Source organism: Camelina sativa, chromosome 11 (genome assembly GCF_030686135.1).
Source record: "Camelina sativa cultivar CO46 ecotype springtype chromosome 11, ASM3068613v1".
NCBI classification, from domain to species: domain Eukaryota; kingdom Viridiplantae; phylum Streptophyta; class Magnoliopsida; order Brassicales; family Brassicaceae; genus Camelina; species Camelina sativa.
The window spans coordinates 12,750,712-12,767,655 of NC_141890.1; the positions used below are offsets into that span (position 1 = coordinate 12,750,712).

The 16,944-nt window shown below is 36.0% G+C and overlaps 3 protein-coding genes and 1 long non-coding RNA gene across 5 annotated transcripts; 1 reads left to right on the forward strand and 3 right to left on the reverse strand.

Annotated features, from left to right (window-relative positions):
- Window positions 1-4,914: 4,914 nt before the first annotated feature.
- Window positions 4,915-6,391, reverse strand: LOC104723240 (uncharacterized). The gene is made up of 2 exons (XM_087473654.1): window positions 6,258-6,391; window positions 4,915-5,922 (listed from the first exon to the last, which is right to left on the reverse strand). Coding segments are annotated over exons 1-2 (786 nt in total). The 5' UTR covers window positions 6,260-6,391; the 3' UTR covers window positions 4,915-5,138.
- Window positions 6,392-6,897: 506 nt separating this feature from the next.
- On the reverse strand, window positions 6,898-9,252 carry LOC104723241 (uncharacterized). The gene has a single exon (XM_010441571.2). The coding sequence runs from the start codon at window positions 9,187-9,189 to the stop codon at window positions 7,066-7,068; it is 2,124 nt and encodes a 707-aa protein (XP_010439873.2). The 5' UTR covers window positions 9,190-9,252; the 3' UTR covers window positions 6,898-7,065.
- A 274-nt stretch (window positions 9,253-9,526) lies between these two features.
- LOC104723242 (potassium channel KAT2) lies at window positions 9,527-13,258 on the reverse strand. 2 transcript variants are annotated; one of them, XR_015571695.1, is made up of 11 exons: window positions 12,572-13,258; window positions 12,252-12,467; window positions 12,013-12,168; window positions 11,835-11,892; window positions 11,371-11,688; window positions 11,043-11,282; window positions 10,859-10,950; window positions 10,732-10,764; window positions 10,431-10,616; window positions 9,868-10,327; window positions 9,527-9,773 (listed from the first exon to the last, which is right to left on the reverse strand). XR_015571695.1 is itself a non-coding variant. In XM_010441572.2 (11 exons), the coding sequence occupies exons 1-11, from the start codon at window positions 12,748-12,750 to the stop codon at window positions 9,637-9,639; spliced, it is 2,082 nt and encodes a 693-aa protein (XP_010439874.1). In that variant the 5' UTR covers window positions 12,751-13,258; the 3' UTR covers window positions 9,527-9,636. The 2 variants fall into 2 exon arrangements, 1 of the variants encoding a protein (XP_010439874.1); XM_010441572.2 differs by having other exon boundaries at window positions 10,859-10,957.
- Window positions 12,032-13,638, forward strand: LOC147933903 (uncharacterized). Its single transcript, XR_015571696.1, has 4 exons — window positions 12,032-12,164; window positions 12,271-13,076; window positions 13,152-13,251; window positions 13,365-13,638. It is a non-coding gene; the product is annotated as an uncharacterized LOC147933903 (long non-coding RNA).
- The last annotated feature ends 3,306 nt before the right edge of the window (window positions 13,639-16,944 follow it).

The following is a 16,944-nucleotide window of genomic DNA, read 5'->3' on the forward strand; positions in this document are numbered from 1 at the left end:
TTTTCTACGTATGTTAAAACTCAGTTCAATGCCATTATCAAATCGTTTTAGTGTGATAATGGAGGAGAATATTCAAATGAGAAGTTTATTCATCATTTTGATACTAATGGAATCAACGTTCGCTTTTCTTGTCCATATACTTCTCAACAAAATGGGAAATCAGAAAGAATGATAAGAACCATAAATAATCTCATTCGAACTCTCTTGTTTCAGGCTCAGCTCCCTCCTACTTATTGGGCTGAAGCACTTCATACCTCTGTTCACCTTCTAAACTTTCTTCCTTCGTCATCAATCAATTTTCAAAGCCCCTATTTTGCTCTCTTTGTCAAGACACCAACATATGATCACGTAAGAGTGTTTGGTTGTCTCTGTTATCCAAACTTGAACAACTCCACCATTCACAAACTCTCACCTCGTTCTTCCCCATGTCTATTCCTGGGTTATCCACTTCAACACTGGGAATACCGTTGTCTAGATCTTAAGACTAATAAGATTATAATCTCTAGACATGTGGTGTTTGATGAGAATACATTTCTCGCGGCTCAAAATCACTCTCAGGTACAGACTACTTATGACTTTCTAAGTCAGGTCGATGAGCCATCGACGATGTTTCGTAATATTCTTCAAACACCAACAACGGTATCTAACCCGGTTCCTTCTCCTCCGAGTACTAAGCACCCACTTGACTTGCCTACAGTCACAGCTCTGGTACCTCAGCCTACTCGCTATCAAATAAAAACAAGATGCCAAACAGGTTGCAGAAAAACAAAGCAGCATTTATCACTTCACACATCCTCTGTTTCCCCGATTCCTTCAACCCACCAAAAAGCCTTGGTAGATCCTAACTGGAATCCGGCAGTAACTGATGAGTATGATGCTCAAATTAAAGCTAAGACCTGGAACTTAGTACCTCGTCCGCCAAATGCTAACATTGTGAATTCTATGTTGTTGTTTAAGCACAAATATGATGCAGATGGAAACTTATCTCGCTACAAAGTAAGACTGGTCGCAAATGGGAAAACACAAGAGGAAGGGGTTGATTTCTTTGAAACGTTTGCCCCCGTAGTAAAACCTGCAACGATACGAGCAGTTTTACATGTCTCGGTTTCCAAAGGCTGGGATACTAAACAACAAGATGTAAAGAATGCCTTCCTCCATAGAGACCTAGAAGAGACAATATATATGCATTAACCTCCCGGTTTCATCGACAAAGCTGGTCCTCGTCATGTCTGCAAGTTAAATAAAGCTATCTATGGCTTAAAGCAAGCTTCCCGGGCATGTAATGCACGATTTAAGAATTTTGTCACTAAGCTTGGCTTTCATATGAGCAAAAGCGACAATTCTTTGTTTATCTACAAGATAGGAGCTGACATTGCTTATCTCCTTTTATATGTTGATGATATAATACTCACAGGTTCAAGTCAACGTCTAATTGCTGACATCACTACCTCACTCAAGGGAGAGTTTCCAATGACAGACGGCGGCAGACTGCATCATTTTCTTGGAGTAAAGGCTGAATACAACAAGGCTGGTCTAATCCTATCTCAATCACATTATGCAAAGGACATCATCTTAAAAGCTGGTATGAAGGAATGTAAGCCTGTTTCGACACCAGTGGATGTCAATTTGAAGCTCTCAAGTGAAGTCGGTGACAAGATCTTAAATCCAAAAGAATATCGAAGTCTCGCTGGTGCTTTGCAATACCTCACATTTACAAGACCTGATATATCTTATGCGGTCCAGCAAATCTGTTTGTTCATGCATGATCCACGAGTCCCACATATGCAGGCCTTGCGACGGATAATAAGATATATTCAAGGCACACAACTTCACGGTCTGCAATTGTTTCGTGGCAATGTTAGGTCACTAACAGCCTATACAGATGCGGATTGGGCAGGTTGTGTGGATACAAGACGGTCTACATCTGGCTACTGTGTCTATCTAGGAAATAATTTGCTCTCGTGGTCGGCCAAACGTCAACCAACTGTTTCACGTTCAAGCGCCGAAGCAGAGTACAAGGGTGTTGCGAATGTGGTTGCAGAAACATATTGGATACGCAATCTGCTTCTCGAGATGCATTGCCCGGTGCAAACTGCAACCTTGGTGTATTGTGACAACATCAGTTCAGTGTACCTCTCCAACAATCCAGTTCAACACCAACGTACAAAACATATAGAGATTGATCTACATTTTGTTCGTGAGAAGGTAGCTCTCGGCCAGGTTAAAGTTCTTCACGTACCATCATCTCTGCAGTTGGCAGACATATTCACCAAAGGATTGCCATCTACACTGTTCAAGGACGTTAGAACCAGTTTAACCGTTCGGTGCGCGGACGATTTCACTGCGGGAGGGTGATCGGATATGGAATATTCGGTTTTAAACATACCAAATATCGGTTCAGATATTTTAGATATCTAGTCCTTGATCTTAGGAAGATTGAACTCACTTTGTAACTAATATGTCTTTAAATACCTTGTAATCTCGATTGTAAAGGGGTAGAGAAATACAAAGACTTTCAGTTTTTAGGTTTTTTGCATAGACGGTGACCGCTGTGTTTTTCCCTTTTTCTTTTAATTTTGTTTAATATTTTCTTTTATTTTAATAATTTTCCTAAAATTAAAGTTGTGCTAGATTTGGAATAAATAAGATTGTGTGTTAGTTTTGGAGCAGAAACTTAAATTAGTGCTATATTTGAGAATTGTCCAATTATATATTACCATTGGAAGATACAATTTTTAATTAAGAGATCAAGAGTTCTTAGAATTTAAACAGTACATAATTAATTCATAAAAAAAAAAATCAAACAGTACATAAGAACCTCAAAATTAAAACCTCCCATTGGCCTTGCTCTCACGCTCCAATAACATTATCAACAACCACCACCGATAACTCAAGTTGAATAGCCCACAAAAGATATGGCAGTATCCTACTCAGATCACAGCCTACATAAATAGAATTATACATATATTTAGTAATGATGTGTTTTGGTCTCAATCTGAGATAGAAAGGCAAATTAATCAGGTTTCGGTTTCTGTCTTTCAGTCTCAGATATGAACAAAAGCAGCTCCAAGCAAGATGTGCTCATATGAAGGCAATGTTAATCTACACCAATGGGTATGAGTTTAGGGTTTGAGGATTAGGGTATAGGATTTAAATCTAAAACAATAAAATTATAATAATTTTTTTGGATTAATTAATATTTAATTTAGGGAATATGTATAAATTCACACTTGGGAAATATGTTTTGCTAATCCTCAATGAAGAAAAATAAAATAGAATGTTAATCAGTTTTTGAACTAGAGTTAAGGGTATAAAGAGTATAGGAATTTGAGATATACATTTTTGTGTTATCAACAATAAAAATATATTATTTTTGTTACCGCATTTTATTTTATAATTAAAAAAAATACTCATATTTATATGAAGATTGAAATATTAACTCTACACACTAAATGGTTTAGGGTATAGGATTTAAGTATTCAATCTTTAAACTTATTTGTGTATTTCTCAATAAACATAATAAAATGCAATGAACATAAATTAGGTAAGAAATTAATTTTACAAATTAACTATAAAAATCGGTTAGTTTAATAAAAGTATTTATAAATATTTTAAATTAAAAGAACTGCTTAAAATAGCATTAAAAAAGAAATGTTGACTAGACAATCAGTAGTATTTATACGTTGTGGGAAACGTTCTGTAGATAAGACATAAGAGTAAGAAGATTTACATGTTAGTGTCAAACAAAACTTAACTTGGTCAGTGGAATTTTCTCAAATGTTTAATTCCAAAACAACCTTTACTTTTATCATTACGTCTCCAAACCAGTATTACCGTCTTTGGTTACTTCATAACGTGCATATGGGACCAGCATAGATAGAATAGATAGAACTTCAGGGTACGCGGAAAAAAAAGAAGAGAAAGTGTAGTGTAATAAACCTAAAATTTGTTGGAATTCTCACTTCTGACCTCTGTTTTACTCACAAAGGTTTGAAATCTTACTTTCTCTCTTTCACTCTCTTTGATTCACTTTCGTTGGTGTAGAGAGAAAAGATCCAAGAAGCGTTTATGTTTAACCTTCTACATTGATAATATCTTGGATAATGTTCTATTACAGCAACACAACACTTTTATACTTAGGTTTCATTGTTAACCTAATTACTATAGCTAACACACTTAGCCCACTAATGTTAATGGGCCTTTACTACACTAGTGGCCCATGGCTTCTCTTCCTTCTTCTTCTCTTCTTTCACCGTACGACACAAAAGCTTATGCTCTTCTTCTTCGATGCTTAGCGTCTCTGTTCTCTTCATTCTCTCACCTTTCTCTTTGTTTCTTCTTTTGCAGGATTAACCAATTAATCAACTTCCAACAAAATTGACCTGCTATGATCACCATCTCTACTAACTAATTCTTAAAAGCTTAGTTACTTAATATAGGACTACTTTGAATTATGGTGGTTGGAGTGTGCATCACCATCGATTCTCCTTGGTGGCAATTTTGGTGTGGTATATTGAGATAGAACCCAAGACTGGAATGTATACAGCTGCGCAAGCCTCAGTGAATTAATATATTAAGTAACTAAGCTTTTAAGATCTAGTTAGCAGCTGTACATGATTTAAGTGATACTTGTTTGAAGAGAGAAATCTCGTTTGATGAATAATGTGTGGGAAGAGAGAATTAAGACAATACAGCTGCTGCGCATGCCTCGGTGAATTAATATACTGACTACTGAGACATGTATATGACTAATTATTATAACTTCAAATGGTTGCACACAGGTTAATACGTTTATTTGTACGATATGGTAGTTAATTAATATACTTTGTCTGTACATATGAACGCAGAGACAGATGTTGTACAATGAGGTTAGAGTTCTTTGTTTTTTGTTTATTATATTGAACGTAAAATAAATTAATAAAAGATCAGAAACTTTTATTATTATTATAAACAAACCAACGTCGAGTTTTTAACCAAACCACAATAAGTAGAGCTTGCAACACAATAAAATATAGTAAATACTACAAATCTTAAACCACACACATATTTAAACGAAATAGAAGAACAGAGACATAACTTGAGAGTCATGACTCATGAGGGAGGTATGTAGGTAGATATAAAAGAAAAGAAACATCATGCTAAGCGCGAACCTCAACCCAAACTCCTTCAATGTAAGAAACGCTAGGATTGCCATCCTCCCAAGTGCGGTTTTTCACCCTCTGGCGACCGGTTTTAGTGCCAATAATGGCTAGAGTTGTGGGAATCTGTGGAGATATCTGAAGTCGATGTTTTATCTGGTCAAAAGTTTGGCCGTGGAAAGGATTCCATTCGATGGAATCATTCTCTTGAGTCTCTCTGACACTCCAGTCATAGTTTTGGAAGGTGAAGTCAAAACTATGGCCCCTTATAATAATTGATATTTTGCCCGCACATGGGGAGATGGACTCTATAGTCGAGCCATGAATTGGAAGGTTGTTTAAAGGAGGGAAAGAAGTCGCTGACCAATACTGAGACCAGTTTCCGTTCCTCTTGGCTACATAATAAATGTGTAGCCTAGGATGATTCCTAACATCCATGAAATCATATATGCGAAAGTCATCGATTAAGAGACAAACATAAGTGTTGTCTTCACGTGGATCTCCGGTGAGCACACCGTAACGGACCACAGTACTGGGATATGGGTTTGCAAGGATGATAGGGGGTAGTTCGTCCCGTTGTAAAGTGAAAGGGTTGAATAAGAAAGTTTGGTGGTGATTGCGTTGCTCTAAGGAAACGGAGTTGGACATGACAACCCAACCGAATGTTGATCCCAGGAATCTGGTACCTTCAAGATTTGGGTGTTCCTTATAGTGTAGCTGCTCTCTCACAGGGTCATACAAACGGGCCTTTCGGGATCCCATTTCACGGTACAACAACCAAGACCTGCAAGAGAAACATATTTAAGGGGAAATGAGATGGCAGCATAAAAAGCTATATGAATAAAAAAAAATTAAAAAAAATGGAAGATATCAGAAGTCTCTCCAAACTAAATGAAATGATTTCTACCCAAAAAAAACTAAATGAAATGATAGCAAGAAAAATAATCTTTCAGAGAAATGAGATTATGATAGCGCATAAACTATATATGAGTTAACAAAAAATGGAAGAAGATATTTTGCTAGCTATATTTTCAGAAAATCCTTACAAGAAATGAGTAAATGTAATGATGATAGCAAGAATATGACATGAGAAAAAGAGAATGGAAGAGGGGTAGTTACATTTTGAAGAAGTAGTTAGTAGATATCGCAGACTTTAAGTAATTCTTGTTTGAAGAGAGAAATTTCCTTTGATGAATGTGTGGGAAGACAGAATGAAGAGAATACAATCTTTTTATAGAAGATGTGAACCATAGCTTTTAAGTTAAACGTAAGGGAAATACAAAAATTACAAAAGAAAAAAAGAAATATAATTAATGATTCCGTGCTTTCTATCTCAATATACCACCAAAATTGCCACCAAGGAGAAGCGTTGGTGATGCACACTCCAACCACCATAATTCAAAGTAGTCCTATACTAAGTAACTAAGCTTTTACGAACTAGTTAGTAGAGAATAGATGGTGATCATAGCAGGTCAATTTTAAGTTTGTTACACTTTCTCTTCTTTTATTTCCGCGTACCCTGAAGTCCATGCTGGTCCCATATATTATTCACGTTATGAAGGTACCAAAGACGGTAATACTGTTTTGCAGACGTAATGACAAAAGTAGAGGTTGTTTTGGAATCAAACTTCTGAGAAAATTCCACTGACCAAGTTAAGCTTTGTTTGACACTTAACATGTCTTCTTACTCTCTATCTACAGAACGTTTCCAACAACGTATGAATCCTACTGATTGTCTAGTCAACATTTCTCTAGCACATACAACAAAAACGCGAAATATCAAATTCAACAACAAAACAAACGTAAGATTGTTGATGATGCCAGTTCAAATAACAGAGTATCGCTTACATGTAAAATTATCAACTTAAAAAATAGGTTGTATACTGAAACTACATTGCAATCCATCGGAAACCCAACGTTTACCAATTCAGCTATCTTCTTCATCTTCTTCTTCCTCAGATGCTTCCTTGAGCCACTGTATGAATGCCTCACATTGATTCAGATAAACTTTGTCAGATTCGTCTGCACCCGCTTTCTCTTCTCCCCATCTCAAGATCGCATCTTCTTGCACCACGTCTTTGTCATACAGAAAATGCACAATCTGAGCAAACAAAGGGACCAACTCTGCAGTTTCCTCACACATCTCTTCGAATTTCATTATCACCTCTATCTGTTCATCAATTTGCTTTACATAGAACCCAAGAAGTCCCTTGCTTTTGTTGATGATACTCGTGGCGTTTCTATACAATTCACTAGTAGAGTTATGTGGACTATCAACTGCCAGTCTCATCATAGAGTAGAATATTGCTCCAGCACAATCTGCAGATGCCATGTTGTATGAGAACCGGAGTGAGTTAATCAAGGGAGTTACATGGTCCACATTGTTATCCTCTTCAACGGCCCTTAAGAAGGTTTCCCTAACCTCTCTCTGAAAGTAGCCATAGTCATCATCATTGGGATCATTTGCATCAGTGCTAATACTATCATTATCAGATTTCAACTCTCCACGAGGTGGGACAACACTTTCATCCTCTATGTCACCATCGTCCGTGACCTGAGTGATATCGGCAAGTTTCTCCATGGGGATTGGTACAATGGAATGCTTCCACCACTCCTCGTCGTGAGAACTGTCAAAAACTTCCCATATGTAACCGGCTCCATCAGGACCAAGTTCAGATGCTTTGGACTCCATTTGCAAATTATTCACGCCAGACAAAAGATCTGCTGTCCCCCTGCTACTGTAAGCATATTCCAGTTCTTCATCGCTGTCGTCTTTAATCGCCTGTTGAAGCAGAGAAACCTTTGAGTATGCAGGCACAACAAAGTCCCGCCCAACTACAACATTGAAAGACAAAACAACACCAGGCTGCAGAACAGCTCCTGCTCTGATTTTCACCCCATCACAGACAACAGCGTTCCTTATCTCACACCCATCTTCAATCGTAACATTGTTCCATATGTATGAGCCTTGTATCACCACATTTGATCCAATAGAACATCCATTCCCAATAACAGAGTTAAAGATTTTACCACCATTACCAATTCTTGTGCCGTATCCAATGACAGTAGAAGCTCCAATATCAGCAGATCGTGATTGAACTGCATCAGAAGCCCGGTACATCCCTCGTCTCCCGAGCTTTAGAGGGCGATTCCCACTGAAACTTATATCAGGTACATACGGGTAAGTCCACCTCTGGATGATATCCTTGCTAACCGTATCATAGCTCCGTAAATTGTCGATCCTTGCAGCATAACAACTCGAGTGAACCTCATGAGTGAAAATCTTGTAACCCATAATATCATCAACAAGCAAACCCTTGACAAAATGACGGCGCAGATGTTGATAATCAAAGTTATCCTCAAAGAGACTAAGCACCTCCGGAGAACAAATGTCAATGTAGCAATCCTTCACATCATTGCATACTAAAACACTAGTATCCAGCACTAGTGACTTATCTAAGCAAACCTCTCCGCCCTCGTTGTAATAAAGAAGCTGTTTCGTTACGGGATCTACCGCAACAAAGAGCTGATCAGATCCTAACCTTAGCCTACTACACTGCTTCTTAATAACCATAGTCATGATAGCTTTCTCATCTCTCTTCTTCCTCTCCCTATGTTCTCGAATCAACTCAGCTAGTGGCATATTACTCACAGTATCACCACTAACAAGAACAAAATCTCCCTGAATCTGAGACGTCTCTGTATGCTGCTGTTCATAAATGTAACGCAGAGCGTCTCCAACACTGGTGGATTTGTGAGACACAATCGTTCTCACCAACGAGCACCACTGGGATTTTTTCAGGTGATCGATCAATTGCAACGAGTGAGCACAACAGAATACGAAAATCTCATCTATACCAGCTGATTCGAGCCATGCTAAGGTGTAATCAATCATCGGGATGTTTACTAGAGGTAAGAGTACCTTTGGGCGTTCTAGGGTTAAGGGACGGAATCGAGTGTTGAAGCTGTCCGCTATCACAATGGCTTGTAACCGTTGACGACTTAGACCCTCCGGAACCCTAGCCGCGTCTTTCTTCTTCTGAGCACCCATGTCTCCTCGATTCACTGATCAATTTCGAGACGTACGACAGACTTAAACCAATTTCCGCATGATTAAAGTGTTTAATTATTTAATTAACTTTGCAAGTTTGTATGATTAACTTAGGCCCAGTATTATTTTGACAAATTTAAGCCCAATGAGGCCCAATATTGAAATGTATATACGTTATGTAGGATGTAGAATTGACTTTGACGCCAAGTGTTTGATTATATGACGAGTTGAAACCTCGAGTCAATTTCGATCAACGTTTTCTTTCATTAGTTTTTTTTTTTTGTTTTTTTGTTTTTGATGGATTAGTATTCTCCAGTTAAGTTCTGTAGAGTCTTCGTGATGATCAGATTTTTTTGGCTATATAACTTGGGGTGAAAAATTACATTGCTTGCAGATATGCATACTCTAATGAAAAAAAGGCAATATTGGTTACAAAAATATGTCACGCTAGGATTCTTCTATGCCTTGGTACTCATTGATGACAAAATACAAATGATCACCATCTCTAATCACATCGACATCTTCTATTTCTGCGTTTTCCGCATTGGTGACCTTTGTGAAGCTTCCATATCCAAATTTGTCACCTGCATTATTTTCAAGTTTATTTAATGAAGCTTCTAGTATATGGAGAGTATTTTCTTATTGTTTTTTTTTATAAGAAGTAACAAAAGAGCTTACCTGCAAGTCGTAGCAACTCTTCTATGGACCCGGGTAGGATTATCAGCTTTGATAAATCTTTTCCATGTGACTTCAAGTGGATGGTAACTCTCTTGTCTTTTGGTTTTTCAGCTTCGTGTTGATTGATTGGGATGTTGGATCTGCAATATGGATACTGTGAATGAAGTTCAAATGAGGTATGATCTGCATCAGACCAACTTTTTCCATCAATTTCTTTATCTGGTTTCTCCCCTTCTTCTATCTCTATCCTATGTTCTCGAGCTCTTCTCTTTTCAGTTAGGCTCATTCGTTCAAAATCGATGTTTTCTGAATCATGCAGTTTTAAATATTTGTGTCCTTGTTTTTGATCACTGGCATTCCCTTCTTCTGTCTTTGGACCACCACCAAGCCACTCCTGGAGAAGTGCATCTGGTTGGTTACTTGTTTCATCAATTACTATTGATTGTTGTCCTCCAAGTTTCTGCAAATAGCAGTTGGTATTCGTTAACTTTGTTGTGAAAATATCTCTGAAATATATAAACTTAGTTCCCATGTACTGTATACTGTAATCTTTCTATTCTTACCATGAACAGGTTGTTCATTATGATACGTCCATCTTCAGTATGAGCTCGCATAGCACTCATTAGAGATGTTTTGTTTATCCTTAGTATCTGAGATAGTTTAGTTGTCCTAACTGTGAAAGGTTGTGGTGTATAGCATAACACACCAATCTCTCCGAAGGCATCTCCAACAACTGCCTTGCCTTGAACCTACATATACATGAATGTACGGATTGTGGTTATTTCTCATTCTTTTTGCTAACAGTTCCACAGTTAAGTTCTTTTGGTTATATATATATATATATATATATCTTTGTTTACTTACCTGATCTTCTTCGCCAACGTAGACAGTAAAATCCTGCACAATCACCAAAGGAGCGAGTAACTATGTGTCAGAAGGTTACTTCGAAATTCATATACCGTTATTGAGTTCTTTTATTTCAGTCACTCACCACTGCCCCTGAGACTAAAATGTAAAGGTCTGTAGGAGCTTCGTTCTGTAGTATAACATCTTCTCTTGGTGGGAAATACTCGGCATCTATATCTGAAACCTTAGTCGGACAAGGTATATCGATCGAGTTGGTAACTTTATGGAACAATATAAACCAGAAATGGACAAAGAAAGAGTAATTTTACCAACTGAAATAGGAAGTTGCGAGAAACTCCATGAAAGAGGTAGACGTTCTGAACGATTGGGAAGAAGAGATAGTTTGCAATGCTTAATCGAATTGCTTTCGGCAAACCGTTCAAGGTTTCTTGTTGTTTCAGACCCTCTGTTTTGAACTTTAAGCAAATGTGTGATAACATCTGGTCTTGTATGTTTGGTGGGAGTTGGTTTCTTGATGCAAACTCTGAAGCAGCTCTAACAGTATCTCTCTGTTGAATTTGAAAAAAAAAAAAAAGGTTTCTTTATTTTGCAGGCTAAGGGATTGATGTGAAGTCGAAAGGAAGTGATTGAACTTACAAAGTTTCTTGTACGGCTAGTCCAGTGAACCACAAGGTTGGTCATATTACCAATCAGGTAAGATGTGAAACCGAGGTTGAAGAGCATGAAAAATACAAAAAACAACATTTCCCTTGGATTCTCAGCATGTAAGTCTCCATATCCTGTTGTTGTTAATGTCGTAATTGACCAGTAAAGAGCGGTAACATATCTACTCCATACGCTTGCCTCCTTGAAATTTGGGTACACAGCTCCAATCCATGTTTTTGTTGGATCAGGATATCGATCTGCAATGAGGTAGTTGAAGCATCCAGCACAATGTACTGCGAAAAGGGTGACCTGATATAATAAAAAATTGTAAGTTGTAAGTTATAACTCATCACCTAGTAGCTTTTATAGATGAAAAGAAAAGAGCTTTCTCTGTTTTTAGAGAAGAGTTTCCTCTGTTTTTAGAAAAAAGTTTCCTCTGTTTTTGAGAGACTTACCGAAATGAGTTTTGTGCAACGTGTCCAGAAATAGTTGAAGCGGATATCTTTCTCAAGCCTGACGCAAAGGGAATAATGAGGGAGATATATTAAGATTTTATGCTGCTTCTTTAAATGGGTGACTCTTTATAACTTCAAAGAAAATGGTTTACTTATCATTTAGTATTTACAAACGAACCTTGCAAACAGCGAGCTAACTCGTCTGAGACGCCAGAGCCTTAGCATACTAAGAACTCTGAATCCTATTTCGCTTCCATTGTAATTGAAAAGAAGACTCAGTGACTGGAATGGAGCTGTTGAGCAGACATCAAAGGCGAACCAAGTAGAAAGGTACCTGAAAACCAATTAATTATTAAAAATCTACTTCCTTTGAAAACTTAATAATTGTACCAGTGTCATTATGTACTTGTTTCTCACCTTATAGCTATTTTCTTAGGTTTATCGACCAGAAGATAAGAGTGGCTGTCTAGGTAAGCAACGAAGAAGGTGAGAATGATGTCAATGGCAAAGAAGCCATTGACAATGTTGTCTATGAAGAAAAGCGCGTCTTTCTTGTAGGTGATGAAGGCAAACTCAAAAGGACAAATCCAAGCTGAGTATATCACAAGAATGACCAGCCACATCTCCCATGCCCTGAATTCAACGTTACGCCACAACTCAAGAAGACAACAAAACAAAAAACAGAACAGAACAGAACGCGGAAATGTGCAAGAAAGAGTTGTGAAGATGTACGACACCTGAAACGTGGATCGAAAGGAGAGATGATGTGTTTACGGAGTTTAGTTGATTGGTTTATTCTAGCTCCAAGAGATGGCAAGAGATCAGCAGAGAGGAAGCTGCTGTGTTTGAATGTGTCCATATTGTATTCTTCGACGCAGAATCGTTTGAAGAAGTTTCTTGTGCAAGAGATAGACATCGTTCTTGTGTTGAGGTTCAACAAAGGTTAGTTATAAATATAGTGGTGAAACTTGTGATAATTTTCACAAGCTAACGAACTTTTTTTTTGCTTTCTCTATCTCACGTTGCTTCTGACTTTTACAACACCAACTTGCTCTGACCCATTTCTTGTGGTTTTCTGAAAAGGAGAAAGGGAAAAAAAGAAGAATTTTTGTTTTTGCAGGGGAAGGTTTTAACTGTTTAGCACAGACTTAGTGCACCAGTAATGCTGCAAAAAAACCAACAAGAAGGCTTACACAAGAAAATGATTAAGAGGGTGAAATAAGGCGCTGAGTTTCACGCTTGGTAAGTAAGATGTGTTTAAGTGGCAGACATTGAGATTTTACAGCAAGCAATGCTCAGAGTTTATGCTTTTGACAGGAAGTAAAGATTTGAAATTTAGAGAGATAGAGAGAGAGAGGAAGAAGAAGATGAAGGAGGACGCAATGTGGTAATGGGACTTGATGAGATTGTGACTCTGGTGGGATATCCATTTACTTTGCATTTGAGGCTAATATATATATGTACACAAATGCGTGTGTGTGTGTGTGTATGTGATTTATTGAGTAATTTTTGTGTGTGTTTTTATTACAGGAATCCAGAAATGGACCAGGTAAGGGAAATAAATAAAAAAGAAAGAAAAGATGGTCAGAATAGAATTTTTAAGGGCCAAAAGGTATAAAGAAGATAAGTAAATTCTAGTATTCGTTAAGTATCTAATATACTTTACGGTATGCATTTTCAAAACACTGCTTAATTGAATTGAGTTCTCCCTTGGTAAAAACCAAAAGGGGTTTAGATACAAGAAACAAACAATTCTTAGATTCTTACCTGAACAGCTCATAAATAATGATGACAATTGGACCAATATAGGTTTCCACATTAGTTGTTTCTTGCTTTTGATTCAGGTTAGTTTTTCGTAATTATTGAACTTTTTAGCGTCTTGATTTATGTTTGATAGTATTTTGTTGTTTTGTTTTTTCCTCATGGAAAGCTCATATAGACCGTTCGTTTCCTTTTGATTTAGAAAGATTTAATCCTTAATTACGCGTAAACATCTAATCAGAGAAATTGACACACGAAAAAAACATCTAATCAGAGAATCTGACACGACATGTAAAGAACAAAAATACTAGTAATTAGATAGTAAAAGCAGACAACTAAATTCTGTTTCACACTAAAATTTATAATGGAAACAGATTGAAGTAGCAACAATCTTTTTTTTTTTTTGTTTTTTTTTTTTTTTGAACAAACAAAGTAGCAACAATCAAATCGTGTATTTCAGTGATAATGTTTTCTCATTCAGGGAAATTTTCTTAAATAAGATTTTGTAGAGACTTATTCTCATAGATGATGTTTCAATAAAATATATCTATTATTTCTTTTTTGTCTTTTCTTGCAGAAATTTGTTTTGACTCACTCCAGTTTAGCTATACTTAAACATTTCTGATACAGTAATACATATACTTGCAAATATTTATTAAAAAAAACCAGATATGCCATGATGCTAATTAGATTGCTCTCTTTTTAAAAAAAAAAATACTATTTCTGCTTTGCCTTTATTAATGATCACTAGGCACACTTATGCTTGTGGATATATTCTTGTTGTTTTGTACAAAATAGAGTATTCTTTGTACTTAGTTCTTACAATATATGTTCTTTGTCGTAGATGGCTTTTAAACTGTAGATTAATTGTCTAAAAAGACTTAACAAAAACATTAAACTGATTTAGTTCTTCGCTTGCCATTTTTTCTTTGAAGTAGCACACTATCGTCTATCGTAAACGGCTCCACTATAATCAACCGCTCGGTATAAGAATCGGTTAAATCTTGCACATGCAAAAAGTGACATTGGGTCCAAATGGTTCAATATTTTTTGTCGTTTTTTTCAATGGGGAAAACACAGTGTTGGACTCAGAATGATTACCCAATTTAGGTGATATACATTTTCACTATCTAATCTGACTGAGAGACAGAGTCCTTAACACTAATCCGATATTTTTCCAGAGACAGCCGGGGGATTTTCTTGGTTTAGCTCGTAACAAATGTTTGATATTAATTCATATCATTAAAAAAATACATGAATTTATTGTTAGACGGTTAATTAAGTGATTGATGAGTCAATGTTTAAATTTCAATTTAATTTAAGTTCCCTTTTTATAGGAATGAAAGAAAGGATTTAATTCCTTTGCATTTCGTCTTAGGTCTTCTAATTTAATTTTATTGCCTTATCATGATAAAATCATTGTAATCTTAAATAGAGTATGTAGCACCCATATGTAGGTATAGCGATGGTTTATCCTCTTTAATCTATCATCATGATTCATCTCTGGTTAACACACAAAAGAGTAAACGATAATTCTAATTAAGTAGGATTAGCTCTGATCCAAATGACAGCTTTAGTAGTGGGTCGAACATACACGGTCCGGTTTCATGCATGGAATGTCTCCATATTGCCCATTTAGTCCACGTGTGTTTAATAAGTTTATCTTGACGTAGAAATGCTTTCTTACTTCTTCCGCCTTTTTCTATAGGAATGCTTTTATCTTCTCTATAATAAAATGATACATTCAAAACATAATTTAAAAGTATCAATCAATATATTTTAACCGATCTTCTTTTGTTGGATTTTTAGAATCTTTTATGTTACTTGTACTTAATTTTATTTATTTATTTGGTTTAACTAAGCTACTTAAGGTTAACCAGATAGGTTTCGATTTTGCTTTGTAGTAGGTTATGCCTCACGTGATTAGAGATTTATGTAGTTAGAGGTAGTTAGACGTAGTTAGAGATTTTGGTAAGTAGAGACTCTAGAGTCAAACCCATTCATTCCTCGTGACCACAGTTCCAAAATGTGAGACTTTTTTTTTATATATGTGTACTTGTCCATGCGTTTAACTCATGTGCATGAAGAACTGTTTTAAGCCTTTGAAAAACCTCTAAAATACAAACAACCACAAGAACAAATTTGTTTTACAATTAAGACTTAAGTTAAAACCTAGTTAAATGAAAAGAAAATAAGAGAGACATAAAACTATACAAGGCAAAGAGAGAATCTTGGTAGTGGATCTCATAAGATAAAGCCAAGAGTTAAAGTGGTCCTTGAGGACAATGATGAAGGGTGTCCTTAATTACTGCCTTCAAAGCTTCTATCTTCGGCCTTCATATTCACGTGGTCCGTTTAGTTTCTTATATGTTTGTATAGCCAAATTCATGCATGAGTATGATTATTTAAAAAAAAAAAAATTGGAAGCTTAGAAGAAATTTGTATAACAAAATATAATAACATTATATTTTGTCATCAGTGCATTAACATGATAATGTATATAAACTATACTTAGAGGATATTATGTTGACAGTGTTAGAAAAAAAAAATTATGAATTGACAAAAGATGCATGAATAGTATTGAATAAAATTTAACTCATTCTAGCAATTTCGAATCTTAAAAGTTAACTTATGGTAATAACAACATACATTTTCTTATCAACAAAGTTTGTTTTTGTATAAACTATACAGGGTCTAACATTACGCTCAGTCTGACAGTAATAGAATTACGAATTGATAAATTATATGTTTTTGGTATCGTTATTTTTATATCATAAAATATATCATGCTTTAAAATGTGTTTTCTAGAAATGATATTGTAGGTTTCCTACGCGATATAGAGAGTATTAACATGAGTTATGTTATATTGAGAAATAAATTGCCTCCAAAGATTATGCAGTCATAAAGTAATATTTTTAATGGAGTTTTGTGAATGGTTAACATGACATTTAACGCAGGAGAGCACTAACAGATAATAATAACTCGGATTCAACTCCGGTAATCACAATATAAATAATTAAATGAAAAAGTACATTGGAAGGTTGGGTCCGTGAAGGAAACTAGTTCACGAGTTCTCTGGTAATTTGAATGGAACAATTTGTTTCAACAAAAAAAGAAAATGCTTGACAGCTCGGTTGCTAAATTTGGTCTAGCTTCTGAGTATTTGAATCCCTCTCTTGTTTATTGTCAAAGAGACAATTGTTTACGACGGAATCACTATATTTTGTTGGAGGGAGAATAAAATAAAAAGAAAAAATTGTTCAAAACGGCCATCTTAGAAATGAGAACGAAACCGATCCACCACAAAAAGTTGATAGAAAGTGAATGTCATAGTTGATTCCCATATTAA

Coding starts and splice junctions, on each gene's coding strand:
- LOC104723241 (XM_010441571.2), bottom strand. CDS start 9,189: ATGGGTGCTCAGAAGAAGAAAGACGCGGCTAGGGTTCCGGAGGGTCTA.
- LOC104723242 (XM_010441572.2), bottom strand. CDS start 12,750: ATGTCTATCTCTTGCACAAGAAACTTCTTCAAACGATTCTGCGTCGAA. Junction 11,893..12,012: donor GTTAGCTCGCTGTTTGCAAG/GTTCGTTTGTAA, acceptor CCTTTGCGTCAG/GCTTGAGAAAGATATCCGCT. Junction 10,617..10,731: donor ACGTTGGCGAAGAAGATCAG/GTAAGTAAACAA, acceptor ATGTATATGTAG/GTTCAAGGCAAGGCAGTTGT.